Here is a 20,140-nt window from a genome sequence, read left to right as displayed (position 1 = left end):
GCTGTGCAAAAGCTTTTAAGTTTCTTTAGGTCCCATTTGTTTATTTTTGTTTTTATTTCCATTTCTCTAGGAGGTGGATCAAAAAGGATCTTGCTGTGATTTATGTCACAGAGTGTTCTGCTTATGAAAAAACATTATTTTGAGAACAAATAAAATTTTATGTTTACCTGACATTATGGCTACTCACAGGAAAATCAAATAGTTTCCCACCATCTCTAGTGTATTTGTGATCTGGCATTCAAAAAACTGGATTTCAGATTAAGATCCAAAAGAGGGTTGGTCATAGAAACAAGGGCTTGTAAAGCAAATTTTCAATATTTTTTAGCTATCTCAAGATTTTCTTGTCTTTCTCTCTTCAAGAAAATATGGAGTCAGACTGTTTAGGTTCACATCTTGATTTCCTAACTTGCTACCTGGATGACAAGGCAAGTCTCTTGTTCTGCCTGGGATTCCTCCTCTGTAAAATGGGGATAATAACTTCATTGGGCTACTGAGGGACTAAACGATTTAATGTGTGTTAAGAGCTTAGAACAGTACCTGGCGCACACAGTATTTACCATATTAAATTTTGTTAAATAAAAATTTCAACTTTATTAGGCCAACCTATGTTAGGCTCTGAGTATAAAAAAACCAACAGGATGCTGTTTTTAAAAAAGCTTGGTGAGAGAGATGGATGAATAAACAATGATTACAAAAGAACAAGAAGAGTGCTATGATACAGATGAGTAGTCTATTTGTGAGCACATAAAGAGGACCTCCAACTTTACCACATCCTCATTCAGAGTGTTCACAATGATGCCCTTCCTGACAGTAAGTAGACTTGTCCATCAAATTCACCCAATTCCCATGAGGGTGACTGAGAAGGTGCTTACCTTTGCTTAGCTAAGAGAAGCCTGTCACAAAGAACAAATCAGATAATGAAGGAAACAGGTGACAATCTCCACTTGGTATTCAAAAAGAAACTTATTTTCCCTCTCTAGGTTCAAATAGCAGAGTCTACAAGTGGTCTCAATTTCATTTTCATTGTATGTATGACATAATCTAAAGTCTGACCACCAGGCACTTCCTGAAACCATGGTTTTAAAATTTTCTCATGATTAAGTCAAAATGAAAATTCAAAAGTATCTCTTTTTGAGAGTATACTTTCTCCATACCCTTGACCAACAGTTTCTTCCTAGTATTTGTAATTTTTTTAGTTTTGCTCCTCAAGGTTGAGGTTAAGAGAGGCAGTGTTAACTATGATTGGTCTCTAAGGAAACCTCCAAGAATCACTCTTTTAAACATAAAACACTACCCTTTAAGAAAGTTTTATTTTCCCCTCATTTCAGCAGTAGATAGAAAAAGGGCTAGGCCTCCTTATCTAGATGTCTTTAGAACTCCCTAATGACTATTTCTTGACTCTCAGTCTATATTCTTAACTACTGGCAATTGAAAAGTCCCTCAGCCTCTCCTCCACTACCCTTGGCCAACGTTTTTGTGCCCTTTAACACCTGTCATAGAGACAGAGGGAGTGGAAACGCAAAGACAAAAGTCAGAAATCTGATCTTCATGCTATAATTTTCTCTAGCCCACCCATGAGAGCATTAGGAAAGTGCCACCTTAAAAACTGCCTGCCCTTTTTCAAAGTGGCAAAACAAATCCAGATAAAAAGATTAGCTTCCACCTTCCTCTGCCTCATTTTACAGCCTAGGTTTTCAGAAAACAGAACAAAAGAAAATATTTCAAGTTAGAATACAAATAAACCATTCATACTTTGGTTCTTTCTTATAAATATTGTGACTTCAAAAAAAAAGGGAGGGTATGTTAAAAGTCTAAGCTATGCCACATTCCAGCAAAGTTATTATTCTTTCTTTCTTTTCTTTTTACTTTTCCATATGTCCAAACATGAGGTTTAAAACTGGAGTTTTCTTAGCCGAAACTCTTAACCCATCTGAGACAGGTGTCTCTAGGTTGAACAGAACTGTTCTTTAGAAGGTTTACAGAAAACCATTCAAGACCTGTTACTATTCAAAGGGAGAGGATAATCCTTTAGTTAGTACATTATCCATGTTTTAATAATAATATGAATGACTTTGACACTCTATATAGTTTTTTCTACAACGTTTTAATACAAAAGCTATCCTCATCCATTTAAATTCATTTGGATATGAAAAAGATATCCAATGTCACTTGCTAGAGGGCAAGAAGTAAGTCTTCAGAACTTGTTTCACATCACAACTGGCAGGGTTCTGAACTTTCATTTAATTATATAATATATACTATTTGATGATATGTATATAAATGTTAATATGCAAACACTCTCATATATACTTATGTGATTAATACATATATACAAACACAAAATCATGCTAAATGTTCCAGTTTTCTCCAATTAAAGCTTTTACAAGTTGCCAAGACACTTTCATTACTCTAAAACTCTAAACATGAGTTAGAAGAGGCTTATGAGTAAAAAAAAAAAAAAAAAAAGAGCCCACCTGATCTTCATTAAGTAACAAGGGCAGTGGGTTTTCTTTATCACTGCTGCTGTGCTTTCATACAACCAGGAGCTTCCCTCCTGACCCAGAGCCTGCTTCAAGTAATCATTCCTGACCTCTGGGCCCCAGGAACAGAAGAGGAAAGGGAAACAGGGATGTAAATGAAACCAACTCAATCACATGCTGTAACTGTAGGTCTAAAGACAATGTTGTATACAGTGAGACAAAGTAAAAGGCAGATGACTCTTCTGACATCTTACTGATCCATTAAGGACAAGAAAAGGTAAGAAAAAGGATGCTTACCTGTTGTTCCTGAATTTTAGCAGCACCAAGTTCTGAGAGAGACACAGTGAGCTTCTCCTGCTGTTCTGATAGATATTTCTGATAGAGGCTTAGAAGTTCTTGGCATTCTTTATACTGTAGCTGAAGAGGTGAGATTGCAAATTAAGGGAAAAAGCTAATAAATGGATTTAAACTGCATACATCAGTATTGTTTTTCAGATTTCAACAAACAAAAGAGAGACAGAAATGTAACCATGCTTGGTGAGAGTGCAGGTAAGCTGTAGTCTTCAGATGAACACAGCATATGTATCCCCCTCCTAATCATGAAACCATAATTCACAGAGAGTAACAATGTTTATCCCATTAAAATTTTTCTTTCTCAAGTCTTTAAATTTGATAAAAACAAACATATGCACAAGAATGAAGGTGGACCCCCATCTCACACCATATATAAAACTAACTGAAAATGGATCACTGACCTAAATGTAATAGCTAAAACTATAAACTTTATAAAAGCAAATCTTTGTGACCTTGGATTAGGCAATAGTCACCTAAAAGCACAGCAATGAAGAATAAATAAATAAAGTGGATTTCAAATTTTAAAACTTTGTGCTTCAAAGGACACTATTAAGAAATTGAAAAGACAATCTCCAGAATGAGAGAAAATATTTGCAAATCATACAAATGATAAAGGTCTGGTATCCATATATATGTAAAGATGTTATGTGACTCAACAATAAAAAACTATTATCTAATTAAAAATGGGCAAAGGACTTGAACAGACATTTCCCAAAAGAAAATATACAAATGGCCAAGCAGCACAAGAAAAGGTGCTTTACATCATTAGCCATTAGCTACTAGGAAATGCAAATCAAAATCACAGTGAGATACCACTTTGCATTTACTAGGATGGCTATAATCAAAAAGACTGACAATAACAAGCACTGGCAAGAATACGGTGAAATTAGAACCCTCCCACATAGCTGATGGGAATGTAAAATGCTGCTGCTTTTGAAAATAATTTAGCAGTGCCTCAAAAAGTTAGACACAGAGTTACCATATGACCCACAATTCTACTCCAATTCCCCAAGAGAACTGAAAATATAGGTTCACATTAAACACTTATACATGCATATTCAGAGCAGCATTATCCATAACAGTGAAAAAGTGAAAATAATCCAAATGTCTATCAAGTGACAAATGGATAAACAATATGTGGTATACCTATAAAATGGAATATTATTCAGCCACAAAAAGAAACAAAGTATCACTACATTCTACTATATGAGTGAAACTTGAATATATTTTATGCTAAAGAAGCCAGACACAAAAGGCTACAAATTCTATGTATGTTGTTGTTTAAAATACCCCTTCCAATGAGCCAGGGAAAAGAATACTTAGTTCTAACTATACCAGATCACAAGTAAGAGTTACATTCATCCATGTTCACTTTCTGTCCTCTTCTCCAATTTTCTGAAGTACCCATTATGTGAGAAAAGCTAAATGGGGAAAAAAAGAGAAATGTCCAGAATAGGCAAATCCATATAGATAGAAAGTATATTAGTGGTTGCCAAAAGATGGAGAAGGGACATAGGGAGCACTTGCTGATGGGTATGCATTTTACGGGGGAGGCAATGAACATGATCTGGAACTAGAAGGCTGTCTTTGCACACCTTTGGGAATATACCCAAAACCATTGAATTCTATACTTCCAAAGGGTGATTTTTATTGTATGTGAATTATATCTCAGTAAAGCTGTTACTAAAAAATTCAGGGTAGAAGTGACGATACTGTTCTGGTCAAAGTAATTACTGCCTAATTTACATAGGTGGTTCTAACTATATTAAACATAACAGGATTATGATTAGATTTTTGTCCTATTTGTTTGGTTTTGCATAATGTCAATTAAGTCAATATTCTATTAATAAAAGCATCATCAGGAAATTTTCTGCCCATATACCTCCCTACATGTTTTACACTCTAGTATGAAGAACACAGCAACCTAACTTAGGGTACCCTCTCCCACAGCTCCTCAAACTTGCAAAGTGCTCAGGAAGAAGATACTAAACTGCACAGATCAGGTGTCTGGAAGACAGGGAGTTCTATCCAAGGGAGAGTTCTCTGTTCCTTATTTCTCACTGTGGTAATTTCTTCCCCAGACCCATTCTTCTCTCAGATCATTTCTGAATTTCCCCAACACCTAATTATATATGCTGTTGGTATAAAATTACTGTCCAATAAGATTATTCTGTATAAATACTTTTATAACAGGCCATCATGATTAAGGGTGGGAATAGTATTTTTTAAATGTCAAAAATGGTGACTGGCTTCAGTGTTCTTCTTAACATTTTCATAACCTAATCATTGCTTCTGGGCAGATTCCTATTCTAATAACTTTTGCCAATCCTGACTGAATAAATAACCAATTGCTTCATTATTCTCATTGTTAACCTTTAACCAAAACCAGAGATGGCTTGTAGAAGAGGAGCTGGTTCATAATGAAGGATAGGTTACTAAGCTAAACAATACATTAAGTAGAAGAGCATGTTTAATACTCAGCATCTTAAAAACAACCACAACAATACAATGAACAGTGGTCTAGATAAGCTAATATGTTTTCAAAGCCAATCTACATCAGACCACATTGGTTTTACATCTCCATGCTTTTCCTCAGCAGGCTCAAAAAGACAGGAATGATTTGTGGCGGTCCCAAGAGCCTCTGCCAGCTATGATGTATATAAAAAAATTTTTTATGCTAGCTGTTACCATAGGCAATAATGTTTGTAATAGGTGAACATATTAGCCTGGACACAGAATATGAATTTGTCTCGAAAAAGCCAGCACAATTATACAGTCTAAGAGTTAAATGTCAGCATCTGAAGACAAATTATAGGCAAATTCATTTAAACACATGCTATGTGGCAGAATATAAAAACAAGCAGTCCTATCTTTATCAATTTTTTATATCTGTATTGATTCACCAGATTTTGAAATGCCCTCCCTTTTCCTGTAAAATCCAAAAAATATGTACATGCAAAACAGTAATTTTCCTTCCTCCTTAGCACAATGAGACTTCAACCCTCCATCTGGAGAGAGAGATTTATGTTAGGAAAATGTAAGTAAAATGCCTTCTTAACTGATTTGCGGGAGGGAGTACAGTGAGAAAAAAGACATATTTAACTCAAGCCTGGCCAACTGACAGAAAAGAATGCAACAGATGTAGGAAATTGAACCTAAGGGAAGGTGTGCACCAACCATGATGTGAACCTAGCATACTGCTGGTCTGCCCAACCACCATTCAAGAACTGGGAGAAACAGCAGTCATCACAGCCTCATCAAAGAAAGCAAGCTTCGTAAGATAACAGAAATAAATATAAATTAATATTGAGCAACATCACATCAAAACCTAAACATATCAAATTAATTAGCTGAAATGGATGTTGGAAATGGTCATTTTGCAAAGCTTAAAGCCTTAACTCCAAAATGCATTATACAGAAAAATAAAACTAAAGATTGAAGCAGAATGAATAGGGAGATGAAAGAATAAAAACTGTGTGAGAAAAATCAGGGGTGGAAGTAGAAGGATCAGAAGACAGAATATACTAGTAGTATGCTGCCCAACTGATTGTCTTAAACTGGAAGAATTCCTCTGGTGGAGCAGAGACCACTCCCATCACCCCATCCCACCCTTGCCTCGGGTAACTAGGATACTTGAATCTGGTAGTTTACTGCATAAATCCTGATCTAATATAGAATGAAATGAAGAAAGGTCTCCATGAGAGGAGAAAAGGGAGAATAATCAATTTTTTTTAAAACAACTCCTTTTTGGGAACCGACTCCTCAGAAAAATGGCTGACTCCCATTCTGGGGTAGGGAAAGTACAAAGTGAGCTTGAAACTCTTGTTATTTTAATGTAAGAAAGTGTTTAAAGATGAATAGATGAGGGCTTATCAAAAGGAATAGCAGAAACTCTGAAGGGGACTCAGCCAAATTTGGGACAATTTGAGCATCAAAAGGAATGACTCTAATTAATAGGAAATTAAATAAATAAAAATCTACCAGTTCATAGTGATACTTCAAAAGAAGGGAAGAGTAAAAGTGGAAAAAATTGAAGTTCTTCTTTATAGAAAAATGTTAATTACTTAGAAGGAGTGGTCAAATTTTAAAAATCACCATTTTGCAATCCCCAATGTAATAAATTCAGGCGAGGATCATTAATTGATATTAAAACCAGTACATAAAAGGTTAATAAATACTATATTCATAAGGTGTCAAGATTAGTTATTTATAGCAAAGAAGAAAATGTACCTTTAATTGGTAAAATCTGGTAGTCATCACCTAAACAAAGTAAATTAATGTAGGATTACTAATAGTGAAAAAACCAGACATTATGTACCTCTTAATGTCTGAGGCAGGCAACATCACCTAAGAAATATTCTTGCCAAGAATGTTTTACCTGAATCAAACCAAATCTGTAACTCTAACTCCCACTGCACAGGAATTAAAAGAAATAAAGGAACAAATTATATTATACCACAAGGAAACAATCAGACAAATCCATAATGTGGGAGATTTTGCAAAGCACTTGACCTGAACTCTTCAAAAAGTCAAGTCATGGGGGAAAAAGTGGGTAGGCCTATTTTAGATTAAGAGAGCAAAGACACAACCAAATGTAACCCATGAATCAGACTGAATCCTGGCTCAGGAAGAGAGACAGCTATAAAAGACATTCTTGGGACAACTAGGGGAATTGGAATAGGGACTCAATACCAGTTGATATTATAGAATTACTGCTTATTGTCTTAGGTATCATAATGTGGCTTATAAAGATTCTTATGAGTGTGAAGTACTTAGGGGTGACATATGACACCTGCCACTTTAAAGTAGTAAAAAAAATAAGCAAAATAAATTTGATATATGTAAGTAAATAAATTTACTTATATAAATTTATAATATAAACATAAATATGTATATAGATTTGTATACATATACATATATATGAGGAGGCAAAGCAAATAGAGCAAAATGTCAACAACTGTGGAATCTAGGTAGCAGGTATATGGTGGTTCATTGCACTACTTTGTCAACTTTTCTATATATTTGGAAACTGTCATAATAAAAAGTTGTAAAAATACTTTTTTTGTTTTTGTTTGTATTTTTTGTGTTTTCTTCTTTCTACTATTATTCAGTCACTTCTTGTCTTCCTACTCCCACCATAAGTTATCATGAAAGAAGCAGAAACCTAAACATCAGGTCAGACTCATAAGAGCTCTACAACTCCATTTATCCGTGGTCATTAAGTCAGGTGACTAACCCTTAGTATGGTCTGATGATACACTAACTGGAACCTGTCATTTGAGCGAAGAATAGGCACATCCATGGCAGCAAAAGGCCATATAAAAAAGGCCCATTAATGTTTCTTCCAGTTATTTAACAAAGGCAGTAAGGTAGAATGAGTAAAAGCGCAGACTTAGGTGTCATCTAACATTCTTGGCTCAAATCTTAATTCTGGGGCTTCCCTGGTGGCGCAGTGGTTGAGAATCTGCCTGCTAATGCAGGGGACACAGGATCGAGCCCTGGTCTGGGAGGATCCCACATGTCGCGGAGCAACTAGGCCCGTGAGCGACTACTGAGCCTGCGCGTCTGGAGCCCGTGCTCTGCAACAAGAGAGACCGCGATAGTGAGAGGCCTGCACACCGCGATGAAGAGTGGTCCCTGCTTGCCACAACTAGAGAAAGCCCTTGCACAGAAACGAAGACCCAACACAGCAAAAATAAATAAATTAATTAATAAACTCCTACCCCCAACATCTTCTTTAAAAAAAAAAAATCTTAATTTTGGTACTTAGTAATGATATAACTTTGACAAGAAACTTCTCTGACACCCTCACCTGGGAATAATAATACCTACCTCACCTCACAGGGTAACTATGAATATGAATGAGCTAATAAAAGAAAAGAATTTAGCATAGGGCAGAGCACAAGCATAGACTTCAATAGACTTTTTACATCAAGGGAACAAGAGATAACTAGTACTGGTGAGGATGTGGAGAAAAGGGAACCCTTGAAAACCATTGATGGGAATGTAAATTGGGGAAGCCACTATGAAAAACAGTACAGAGGTTCCCCCCAAAATTAAAAATATGATCCAGCAATTCCACTTCTGGGTATATACCCGAAGGAAATGAAATCACTATCTTGAAGAGATATCTACACCCTCATGTTCATTGCAGCATTATTTACAACAGCCAAGACATGTAAACAACCTGTCTGTCAACAGATGAATGGATTAAAATGTTATACACAAACACACACACACATATACATATATACAATATTATTCAGTCTTAAAAAAGAAGGCAGTCTTCCCATTTGTAACAACATGGATAAAAACTTGAGGGCATTATGCTAAGGGAAATAAATCAGACAGGGAAAGAAAAATACTGCATAATCTCACTTATATGTAGAATCTAAAGAAACTGAACTCATAGAAACAGAGAGGAGACTGGTGGTTGCCAATGGCTCAGGAGGGTGGGGGAAATGGTTGAGTGTGGTCAAAGTATACAAATGTACAATATTAGGATGAATAAGCTCTACGGAATGTAATGTACAACATGGTGACTACAGTTAACAACACTGTATTGTATACTTGAAAGTTGCTAAGAAAGTACATCTTAAATGTTCTCAACACACACACACAGGTAACTATATGAGGTAATAGGTGTGTTAACTAATCTTATTGTGGTAATCATTTCACAATATATACATATTACACATTACACCTTAAACTTACATAATGTTATATGCCGAATAAATCTAAATAAAGCTGAGATTAAAAAGACATCAAAGGGTTTAGAGAAAGATTTAAATAAATAAGGATAACATGTTCTGGGAGAGACATCTAAACAAAGGGTACAATGGCTTTTTTAAATGGGGGTAAATAGTCACTTTGACAACATTGAGGGGAAGTCAGAAAATGCTTCAGAGAAGATGTGACCCTAGAAATGAATTCTGGAAGAGGAGTTTACAGATGCACTGGGTAGGAAGGAAAGGGAGTGCCCTTGGCCGAAAGGTCATCAGGAGCAAAGGCATGGAGAAATGAAACAGATTTGCACATTAAGGGAAGCGCAAATAGGACAGTATGGATGGTCAGCTGGTGGTGAGTAGGGAGAATGAGTGAAGAGGCTGCAGAGACAAACAGGGGCCAGATCTTGAATGTTACACTACGTTGTTTGGATTTTATTTCTATATAACCCATTGATGTCTTACAACCAATTTGTATGCTGTAAAGATACCTTTGGTCGGAATGTGAAGGGTGGAGTGGAGAGCCTGAAGAGAAAATGAAAGCAACCAATTAGAAAATGGCTATAACAGTCTAAAGCTAGAGATGAGAGGGGTCTGAATTGAAGTAATAATGGTAGGAATTAGGAGGTGACTGAGTTGAAGAGGGAAATTTAAGACAATGTCAAGTTATAAATTGGGTAGCAAGATGTATGACCAGTTGTATGATGCACAGTTCCATTTACCAAGACAGGCAATGCAGAACAAAGAAAAGGTATGGGGGAAGGGGTGCAGTTTTAGACACACTGAGTTGGAGATGCTTGGGGAGCATTTAGTTGAGATGGCCAATTGGGACATTAGAATCCCTGGGCCTGGAATTCAAAGAAGAGGTCTCATTAGAAACAGAGATTTGGGAGTTAATCACTTTGTAAGTGGTGGTTGAAGACACAAGAGTGTTTAACATTGTCTAGGAAAGTATTCAGTTTTGTTTGTTTGTTCATTCTTTCATTCATTCAACAAATAAGCACCGTTAGGCCAGGGATATTTGTCTGTTTTGTTTACTGCTGAATTCCTTAGCTTACATAATAGGAGCTCAATAAACACTGAATAATATTTACTGAGTACATTAACACCAGAGACTGTGCCAGGTGCTAGACATACAATGATGAACAAGACCAACACTGTCTCCTGCAGGGAGCTTACCATCCAGCAAGGAGGGTGGGTAATCAAGTGCATACTTAAGATAACAAATGATGAAAGCAATAGAAAGAACATTAATGTAGTTCTATGCAAGCACTTCCTAAGGGGACCCAGATGATGGAGGAGCCAGGGAAAGCCTCTTGGAGAAAAAAATGTCCAAACTGAGAGAAGAGAAGAGGGCCAATGTAACAACATGTAAAGGGCAGGCAGAGAGGAGGAATCAATAGAAAGATGTAGTCAACTGTGCCCAGTGGTGCAGAGGCCACACCAGTTAAAGATGACATTGAGGAGGTTACAGTGACCCTTGCCAGAACACAAGTTTGTTCACCATCTCCCCCACTGTTTGGCTAGATCCTGTTTTCCCATCAGAGAGAAGCTCCTGGACAGAAGAGCTGTTTTACTCAGGGTCCCTCGAGGTAAAGACAGCTGACCATGTGCCTCCCACTCTCACGCAGTCCATTAGTCACGAGGCTCTCAGGGGATCTAGAACTCAAAGAGCTTCACTAGGGCAGGTCCTCCCTTTACTGTGAACACCTACATACTACTTAATATATAAAGACAGCACATACTCTATATTCTGCTTCAAATGTTTTGCCTGCCCCCAGTCCTACGCAATTCCTACTTATCCTTTCAAATTTAGCTTTATGTCACCTCTTCCTCCTAACTTTGACCTCCATGCAGAGTTAAGCATTTCATTATAGTAAATAGCATATAGCTAAAATTATTTGATTATCTTACTATCACCTGAAGTGGCCTGTGAGTTCCTGAAATCATAGTATATTAATCTTGATCTCTCTCTATCACAGCAGGCACTTTAAAAATGTTAAAGAAATGAATAAAGGAATAAAAGTAAAGGAGCGCCTACTGAATTTCATGTGAGGTTTGGATTTGGAATCAAAGCAAACCAAAGATAGGCTATGTGGTCTTTAGCCAAGAAGACACCTAAAAATACCAATTCATTAAAAATTTTAAATTGTTCTAACCTCACAGATTTTCCTCTCTTGAAACAAATAAAGTTTCTGATCATGTTATATTTCTTACTGCACAATCATTTCCTTTTTTTCCCTTTTCAAAAAAAGAACATATTTTCTGAGATAAACACTGAGGTCCAAATTATATATCTACTTTGGCACTCAATGACAATATGTGCAAATGAAAACAGATTATTGGTAAAAGAAAAACTGATACTAAGATGAATTGACTAGCAGAGCTAGACAAGAATTTCATATGAATGTTTATACTCTTTTATTAAGTTGTGATCTGTACTGGGGTACAAACCACTGATACAAGTCTGAAATTTTCCATTTAATTAAAAGAGAAACTTATGGCAAATTTCCTGACAACAGTAACCTGTTAGGAAGGGAAACAAATCTCCAAATCAAACAGGGGAAAACTCAATGTTCTGGACACTTACAAAGGGAAGAAGAGGCAAATGCCTCACCCATTTTCTTCTGGACTCTACTCATTCTGTTTGAATAACAGCAACAAAACAAGAAGGCATGGAAAGATATCTAATTAGAATATATAACTAGCTTTATAAGAGTTTTCTAAGACTTACGGTCTTTACCTTGTTTCTTGCAGAGTCACAGAACAATATGGGGCAGAAACAGACTTGGAACTAAGATGCTTTACATTGTGTATTTTGCTCAGATCATTGAACCCTGAGGTTTTCCAGGAAAGCAGCTATACAATGGAGACACAATATTTATTTCTCCAACTTTGAAGGCAAGGACCCTTATTTAAAAGTTCATATGCAGATATCTTAAAAAGCAGGCTATCAATGTAACAGGTTGATCAGAATTTTGAATTCTTTATACTAGTTTCCTTTCCACATAACACTCTAAGGATATACATTTTTTCAAGCATTCATGGTAGATGTTAAAGACAAGGTTACAAAAACATTTCTAATGAAAGTCATGCATTTTATCTTGCTTCTAACCTGCCTAAAAATGTATCTTTTGTGTAAGGTTCCCTGTTTCAGCTAGACCTGAAGAAGTATTTTCTCCATTTGGAAGGTTGCTTTTAAATCAATACAACCTTTTTTTTTTAACATCTTTATTGGAATATAATTGCTTTACAATGGTGTGTTAGTTTCTGATGCATAACAAAGTGAATCAGATATGCATATACATATATCCTCATATCTCCTTCCTCTTGGATCTCCCTCCCTCCCACCCTCACTATTCCATTCCTCTAGGTGGAGACAAAGCACCGAGCTGATCTCCCTGTGCTATGCGGCTGCTTCCCAGTAGCTATCTATTTTACATTTGGTAGTGTATGTATGTCTATGCCACTCTCTCACTTAGTCCCAGCTTACCCTTCCCCCTCCCTGTGTCCTCAAGTCCATGCTCTACATCTACGTCTTTATTCCTGTCCTGCCCCTAGGTTCTTCAGAACCATTTTTTCTTTTTTTTAGATTCCATATATATGTGTTAGCATTCGGTACTTGTTTTTCTCTTTCTGACTTACTTCACTCTGTATGACAGACTCTAGGTCCATCCACCTCATTACAAATAACTCAACTTCGTTTCTTTTTGTGGCTGAATAATATTCCATGTATACATGTGCCACATCTTCTTTATCCATTCATCTGTCAATGGGCACTTAGGTTGCTTCCATGTCCTGGCTATTGTAAATAGAGCTACAATGAACATCGTGATACATGACTCTTTTTGAATTATGCTTTTTCTCAGGGTATATGCCCAGTAGTGGGATTGCTGGGTCATATAGTAGTTCCATTTTTAGTTTTCTAAGGGACCTCCATACTGTTCTCCATAGTGGCGGTATCAATTTACATTCCCACCAACAGTGCAAGAGGGTTCCCTTTTCTCCACACCCTCTCCAGCATTTATTGTTTGTAGATTTTTTTGATGACGGCCATTCTGACCGGTGTGAGGTGATACCTCATTGTAGTTTTGATTTGCATTTCTCTGATAATTAGTGATGTTGAGAATCCTTTCATGTGTTTGTTGGCCATCTGTATATCTTCTTTGGAGAAATGTCAATTTATGTCTTCTGCCCATTTTTGGATTGGGTTGTTTGTTTTTTTGGATATTGAGCTGCATGAGCTGCTTGTGTATTTTGGAGATTAAACCTTGTCAGTTGCTTCGTTTGCAAATATTTTTCTCCCATTCTGAGGGTTGTCTTTTCGTCTTCTTTATGGTTTTGTTTGCTGTGCAAAAGCTTTTAAGTTTCTTTAGGTCCCATTTGTTTATTTTTGTTTTTATTTCCATTTCTCTAGGAGGTGGGTCAACAAGGATCTTGCTGTGATTTATGTCATAGAGTGTTCTGCCTATGTTTTCCTCTAAGAGTTTGATAGTTTCTGGCCTTACATTTAGCTCTTTAATCCATTTTGAGTTTATTTTTGTGTATGGTGTTACGAGGTTTTCTAATTCCATTCTTTTACATGCAGCTGTGCAGTTTTCCCAGCGCCACTTATTGAAGAGGGTGTCTTTTCTCCATTGTATATTCTTCCCTCCTTTATCAAAGATAAGGTGATCATATGTGCGTGGGTTTATCTCTGGGCTTTCGTCCTGTTCTGTTGATCTGTATTTCTGTTTTTGTGCCAGTACCATACTGTCTGGATTACTGTAGCTTTGTAGTATAGTCTGAAGTCAGGGAGCCTGATTCCTCCAGCTCCGTTTTTCTTTCTCAAGATTGCTTTGGCTATTCAGGGTCTTTGGTGTTTCCATAGAAATTGTGAAATTTTTTGTTCTAGTTCTGTGACAGATGCTAGTGGTAGTTTGATAGGGATTGCATTGAATCTGTAGATTGCTTTGGGTAGTATTGTCATTATCACAATGTTGATTCTTCCAATCCAAGAACATGGTATATCTCTCCATCTGTTTGTATCATCTTTAATTTCTTTCATCAGTATCTTATAGTTTTCTGCATACAGGCCTTTTGTCTCCAGATATTTTATTCTTTTTGTTGCAATGGTAAATGGGAATGTTTCCTTAATTTCTCCTTCAGATTTTTCATCATTAGTGTATAGGAATGCAAGAGATTTCTGTGCATTAATTTTGTATCCTGCAAATTTACTAAATTCATTGATTAGCTCTAGTAGTTTTCTGGTAGAGTATTTAGGATTCTCTCTGTTTAGTATCATGTCATCTACAAACAGTGACAGCTTTACTTCTTCTTTTTCGATTTGGATTCCTTTTATTTCTTTTTCTTCTCTGATTTCCGTGGCTAAAACTTCCAAAATTACGTTGAATAATAGTGGTGAGAGGGGGTAACTGTGTCTTGTTCCTGATCCTAGTGGAAATGGTTTCAGTTTTTCACCATTGAGAATGATGTTGGCTGTGGGTTTGTCATATATGGCCTTTATTATGTTGAGGTAAGTTCCCTCTATGTCTCCTTTCTGGAGGGTTTTTATCATAAATGGGTGTTGAATTTTGTCAAACGCTTTTTCTGCATCTATTGACATGATCATATAGTTTTTATTCTTCAATTTGTTAATATGGTCTATCACATTGACTGATTTGCGTATACTGAAGAATCCTTGGATTCCTGGGATAAACACCACTTTATCATGGTGTATGATCCTTTTAATGTGCTGTTGGATTCTATTTGCTAATATTTTGTTGAGGATTTTTGCATCTATGTTCATCAGTGATATTGGCCTGTAGTTTTCTTTTTTCGTGACATCTTTGTCTGGTTTTGGTATCAGGGTGACAGTGGCTTCGTAGAATGAGTTTGGGAGTGTTCATCCCTCTGCTATATTTTGAAAGAGTATGAGAAAGATAGGTGTTAGCTCTTCTGTAAATGTTTGATAGAATTCGCCTGTGAAGCCATCTGGTCCTGGGCTTTTGTTTGTTGGAAGATTTTTAATCAGAGTTTCAAGTTCAGTGCTTGTGATTGGTCTGTTTATATTTCTATTTCTTCCTGGTTCCGTCTCGGAAGCTTGTGCTTTTCTAAGAATTTGTCCGTTTCTTCCAGGTTGTCCATTTTATTGGCATATGGTTGCTTGTAATAATCTTTCACGATCCTTTGTATTTCTGCAATGCCAGTTGTTACTTCTCCTTTTTCATTTCTAATTCTATTGATTTGAGTCTTCTCCCTTTGTTTCTTGATTAGTCTGGCTAATGGTTAATACAACCTTTTTTGAGTTACAGGAGCTAGCCTAGAATTGTAGAAGAAAAGGCTGTTATCACACCCCTCCCCTCATCAAAAGCTACTTTATAAGGCAAACTGCAGTAACAATGATTAACATTTGAAAATTTCATATTTCAATAGGGGTAAATTCCTGACAAAACAGACCACTGAAAATGGTCTGCACACTAAGCTCTCTAGACTCTGAAAGGCCAATAAGTGAAGTTATGTGTATAATGCTTTGTGAAGCAGGGCTAAACCTACCAAGCCAGGACCTACTATCTCCAGCCATGAGGAACAGGCTAAAAGCACCTTAGAAAGAAGTCACCTCATTCTGCTCCCTACCTTCAAGAAGAAGAGTTTTGTTCTTGTCATTAAATTAAAACCCTTCATGAACTATCAATATCAGTATATACAACACCTGTCTGTCTTCATACACCTCTATTTGTCTACTTGAACTATTTATGCTGCTGTGTAAGATCATCCATTTCTGAGTGGAAATGTAAAACGAGTGTAAGAGGTCCCTTAATCTTCTCTTTTCCAAACTAAGCAATCCAGGGGCATTATGCTTCCCTCATATAGTTCATCTTCCAGCTCTTATCAGTTTTGTGCGTGTCATCTCTCCCTTCTTCAGTTCCTCATTAGAGTTCTTTCATAAGAGTCAGACCACCATCGCCTACTGCACAATTAAATGCTAATCACCAGGAATGGGTACCTGAATTAGAATATCTGAATACGGCTCAGTGTAACCTCTACTTGGGGGTGGGGTACTTCTAAGTGCTTTAAAGAAATTATCATATTTAACCCTCATCAAAAGAAAAAAACATAAAGTACTATTATTACTCTCATTTTACAAATAAATTTGCAGCACAAATAAATTTGCAGCACAGAATGGCTAGACACTTATGCAAGGTTAGTTACCGTGCCAGTGAGCTGGGATTTGGAGTATACAGGTATCACCTGTGAATCTCGTTAGAAAGCAGACACTGATTCAGTAGATCTGAGGTAGGTCTTAAGGTTCTACATTTCTAACAAGCTTCTGAGGGATGCTGATTGCTGGTCCAGGGACCACACTTTCAGTGTGCATACCATCTCCTAGAACCCTCTCTACTCCATATCAGTGGGAGGAGGTCCATCCTCCTTCCTTACGTTGAAGTGTAATATATTATTGGACTCCTTTGCTTCCTCCCTTTAATCTATCCTTACAAATGATGATGCTTTTTCTCTTTTTTGGTCAACTGTTTTGTTTTGGAAAGAAGCATACAGAAATACATTTCTATTGTGGCTGACTACTGAAGTCATAACAATTAGCAAGTAGTAACTGTAAGGCTTGACAATCTATATTGGGGAAGAATCCACAGGAAAAAATAAACAACCACATTTTGTCTCTTCTACTTTCAAATAGATATCCATCCCCTACCTTGCCCAAGCACACTTTTAAGGCTAACTTTATAGTATAACTTCTGAATTCAGTTTAACATTGCAGACCATTAGCCTTGGGGAATAGCACTCTCACCAAAGTTGCATGCACTTTTTAATGCAGTATGAAAATATGACCAATATAATAATTCTAAGTAAAAATCAAACAATTTCCATAAAATAATATTCATAACTACAGTAAAAAAGGAGAGTTCTTATAGAATGGAATCACATCTAACATTTTAAGGTTAAATTGGAAAAAGCAGTAGGAAAATCTCATTTCTTCCCTCTTTGAAAATGACTAGGGCTACTACTCACAAATGTAAATTACTGCACAGAGAAAAATTAAGTAACATCTATGTGCAGGTTTATTATCTAAACCCAGCAAATGCTGCAAAAATCGAAGGTAATAAAGCATTTTATGAACAACTTCACTTCACTGGTTCCTAATATAATTGAGCTTACGTGAACTGTTTAGCAGAATGATATTTTAAAAACTGGTAAAGAAGCAGATCATTTACTTGACCCTCCACTCAAGAAAAGTTATAGAGAAACAGCCCAAAATATTCAAGGAGAAAAGTTTTACAGTGTCATTAAAATCAAGAAGTTAGGTTTTTGACTTACTATTTTTTAACAATATTGACTACTAAATAAATTAATCCAAGAGGCCACATTTAAAGGAACAATCCCTGAGACCTACGTTTTTATCTACATATGCTTAACAGAGAATTGAAATCTACTATAAAATTCAAAAGTAATGAACTGAATAGCTAATGATTTATATTCTATTTTTTGACTAGTTTAAGAAATTGTACTAGGAGGCAGAAACTTTATATATTTAGTTTCTGTCTAGTAGTGATATTTTTTTTTTTTGAAAAATCAGTCTTAGCTAAATCAATTCACCCATGTCTGCATTGGGAGGGAAAATATCTTATGGACTAAGGTAAAGTGTCTAAATACAATAGGATATGTTCAGAAAATTGAGTCAATTTAAGTAGCCAGAAAAAAGTAAAATAAGTATAATGGGATTTCTGGCTCCAGACAAGATGGTGTAAACATAATTTTCCCTATCTCACTAATGATAGTTAAAAGTCCTGGTCATGATATACAATACAAACATAAGAAGACTCTAAAAGATGGAGAGGTGGTAGAATGGTTAGGAGTCTCAGAACCTGGGGAACAACACAGAGGAGAGCTGCCTAGTTTTATTTTTACCTCATATATCCAGGACTGAGTGCTGGAGAAAACAACAACCCAGAAATGGCAATGGACACAGACAAAAAGAAAAATCCAAGAGAGGCCTGCTTTCAACAGCCAAAAGAAAAAATGGGGGGAGGGGGGAAACTAGCAAAATGAAAACCCTTTAGACAAGAACTGCTTTAATCGAGCCAAACACCACAGAAAAGATTGCAACACTACCCCACCTCCATCAGCAAAGGCTCAGTGAGGAGCTTAGACTTCTAGGTGTCCCTCTATTCTCCCACCCCTCTGTGCTGGGGTGGTATCAAAGAAGACTGAATGGGGAAGACTGATAGTAATGACTCCCTCCCCTACCTCTTGCACCCTCATGATTATCAGCAGAGGTCTCTTAGCTTGGACTTCCATTCCCATCTAACTTTAATGAGGTATCCCTCCCTACTGGGGTGGTGTCAGAGGAAGCTGAGTGGAAAGCCAAGAATTTCATGACATATCAGCAGTAACAGTGGAGGCCATTTAGGAAGCCCCCGTCCAAGCCAGGCGGTATCAGCAGAGGTCTAGTACGGCACTGAACTTCTATCCCCCACCCAGCAGTAATTAAGTGCCCACCTCATCCTGGGTGTCAAAAGAGGCTGAGTAGGGACCCTGAACTTCCACCTTCACCTAAAAGTAATGAGGTGGAGCCTCCTCTTTCCCCACTAGTGTGATGTCAGAAAAAGTCTGCTAAAAGAGATGGTTTAAATAAGACCACAACATAATACTCAAAATGTCTAGAATACAATTAAAAATCACCTGTCATACCAAGAACCAGGATAAACTTGAATTAGAAAAGACAATCAACAGATGCCAATACTGAAATGACACAGTTGTTGGAATTATCTGACAAGAATTTTAAAGGCACCATCATGAAATGCTTCAATAAGCAATTACAAACACGCTTAAAACAAATGAAAAAAGTCTCAGCAAAGAAATAGAAAATATAAAGAACAATCAAATGGAAACTTTAGAACTGAAAAAAATAATAACCAAAATAAAAAGCTTACTGGATGGGCTCAACAACAGAATGGAGGGTACATAGGAAAGAATTAGTGAAGTTGAAGATAGAACAATACACCTTATGCAATCTGAATATCAGAGAGAAAACAAACAGACAAAGAAAATGAGCAGAGCCTCAGGAACCTGAGGGACTACAATAAAAGACCCAGCGTTCCAGTCACTGGAGTCCCAGAAAGAGAGCAGAAAGAGGGTGGGGCTGGAAAAATATACAAAGAACCAACACCTGAAAATTCCCCAAATTTGGCAAGAACCATAAACCTACAGTCCAGAAGTCAAGCGAGGGACTTCCCTGGTGGCACAGTGGTTAAGAACCCACCTCCCAATGCAGGGGACGTGGGTTTGATCCCTGGTCTGGGAAGATCCCACACACCATGGAGCAACTAAGCTTGTGCACCACAACTACTGAGCCTGTGCTCTAAAGCCTGCGAGCCACAACTTCTAAGCCCACATGCCACAACTACTCTAGGTGTTCTAGGGCCCCTCTGCCACAACTACTGTGCCTGCATGCTGCAACTATGAAAGCCCATGCACCTAGAGCCAATGCTCTGCAACAAGAGAAGCCACCACAATGAGAAGCCCGTGCACCGCAATGAAGAGTAGCCCCTGCTTGCCACAACTAGAAAAAGCCCGTGTGCAGCA

The 20,140-nt window shown here is 37.0% G+C and overlaps 1 protein-coding gene across 7 annotated transcripts in view; it reads right to left on the bottom strand.

Moving 5' to 3' along the window:
- The window catches only part of KIAA1328 (KIAA1328 ortholog), a 393,845-nt gene that overhangs the window by 232,916 nt on the left and 140,789 nt on the right, over nucleotides 1-20,140 (bottom strand). For all 7 annotated transcript variants that reach the window (XM_024120502.3, XM_024120503.3, XM_028480601.2 and 4 more), the window contains one exon: nucleotides 2,778-2,905. In XM_024120502.3, the coding sequence (XP_023976270.2) occupies nucleotides 2,778-2,905 (128 nt within the window). The remainder of the gene's footprint in view (nucleotides 1-2,777; nucleotides 2,906-20,140) is intronic.

Source organism: Physeter macrocephalus, chromosome 19, assembly GCF_002837175.3.
Source record: "Physeter macrocephalus isolate SW-GA chromosome 19, ASM283717v5, whole genome shotgun sequence".
Lineage (NCBI taxonomy): Eukaryota > Metazoa > Chordata > Mammalia > Artiodactyla > Physeteridae > Physeter > Physeter macrocephalus.
The sequence above is the reverse complement of the archived record's forward strand: the minus strand, read 5'-3'. Positions and strand labels throughout refer to the sequence as shown.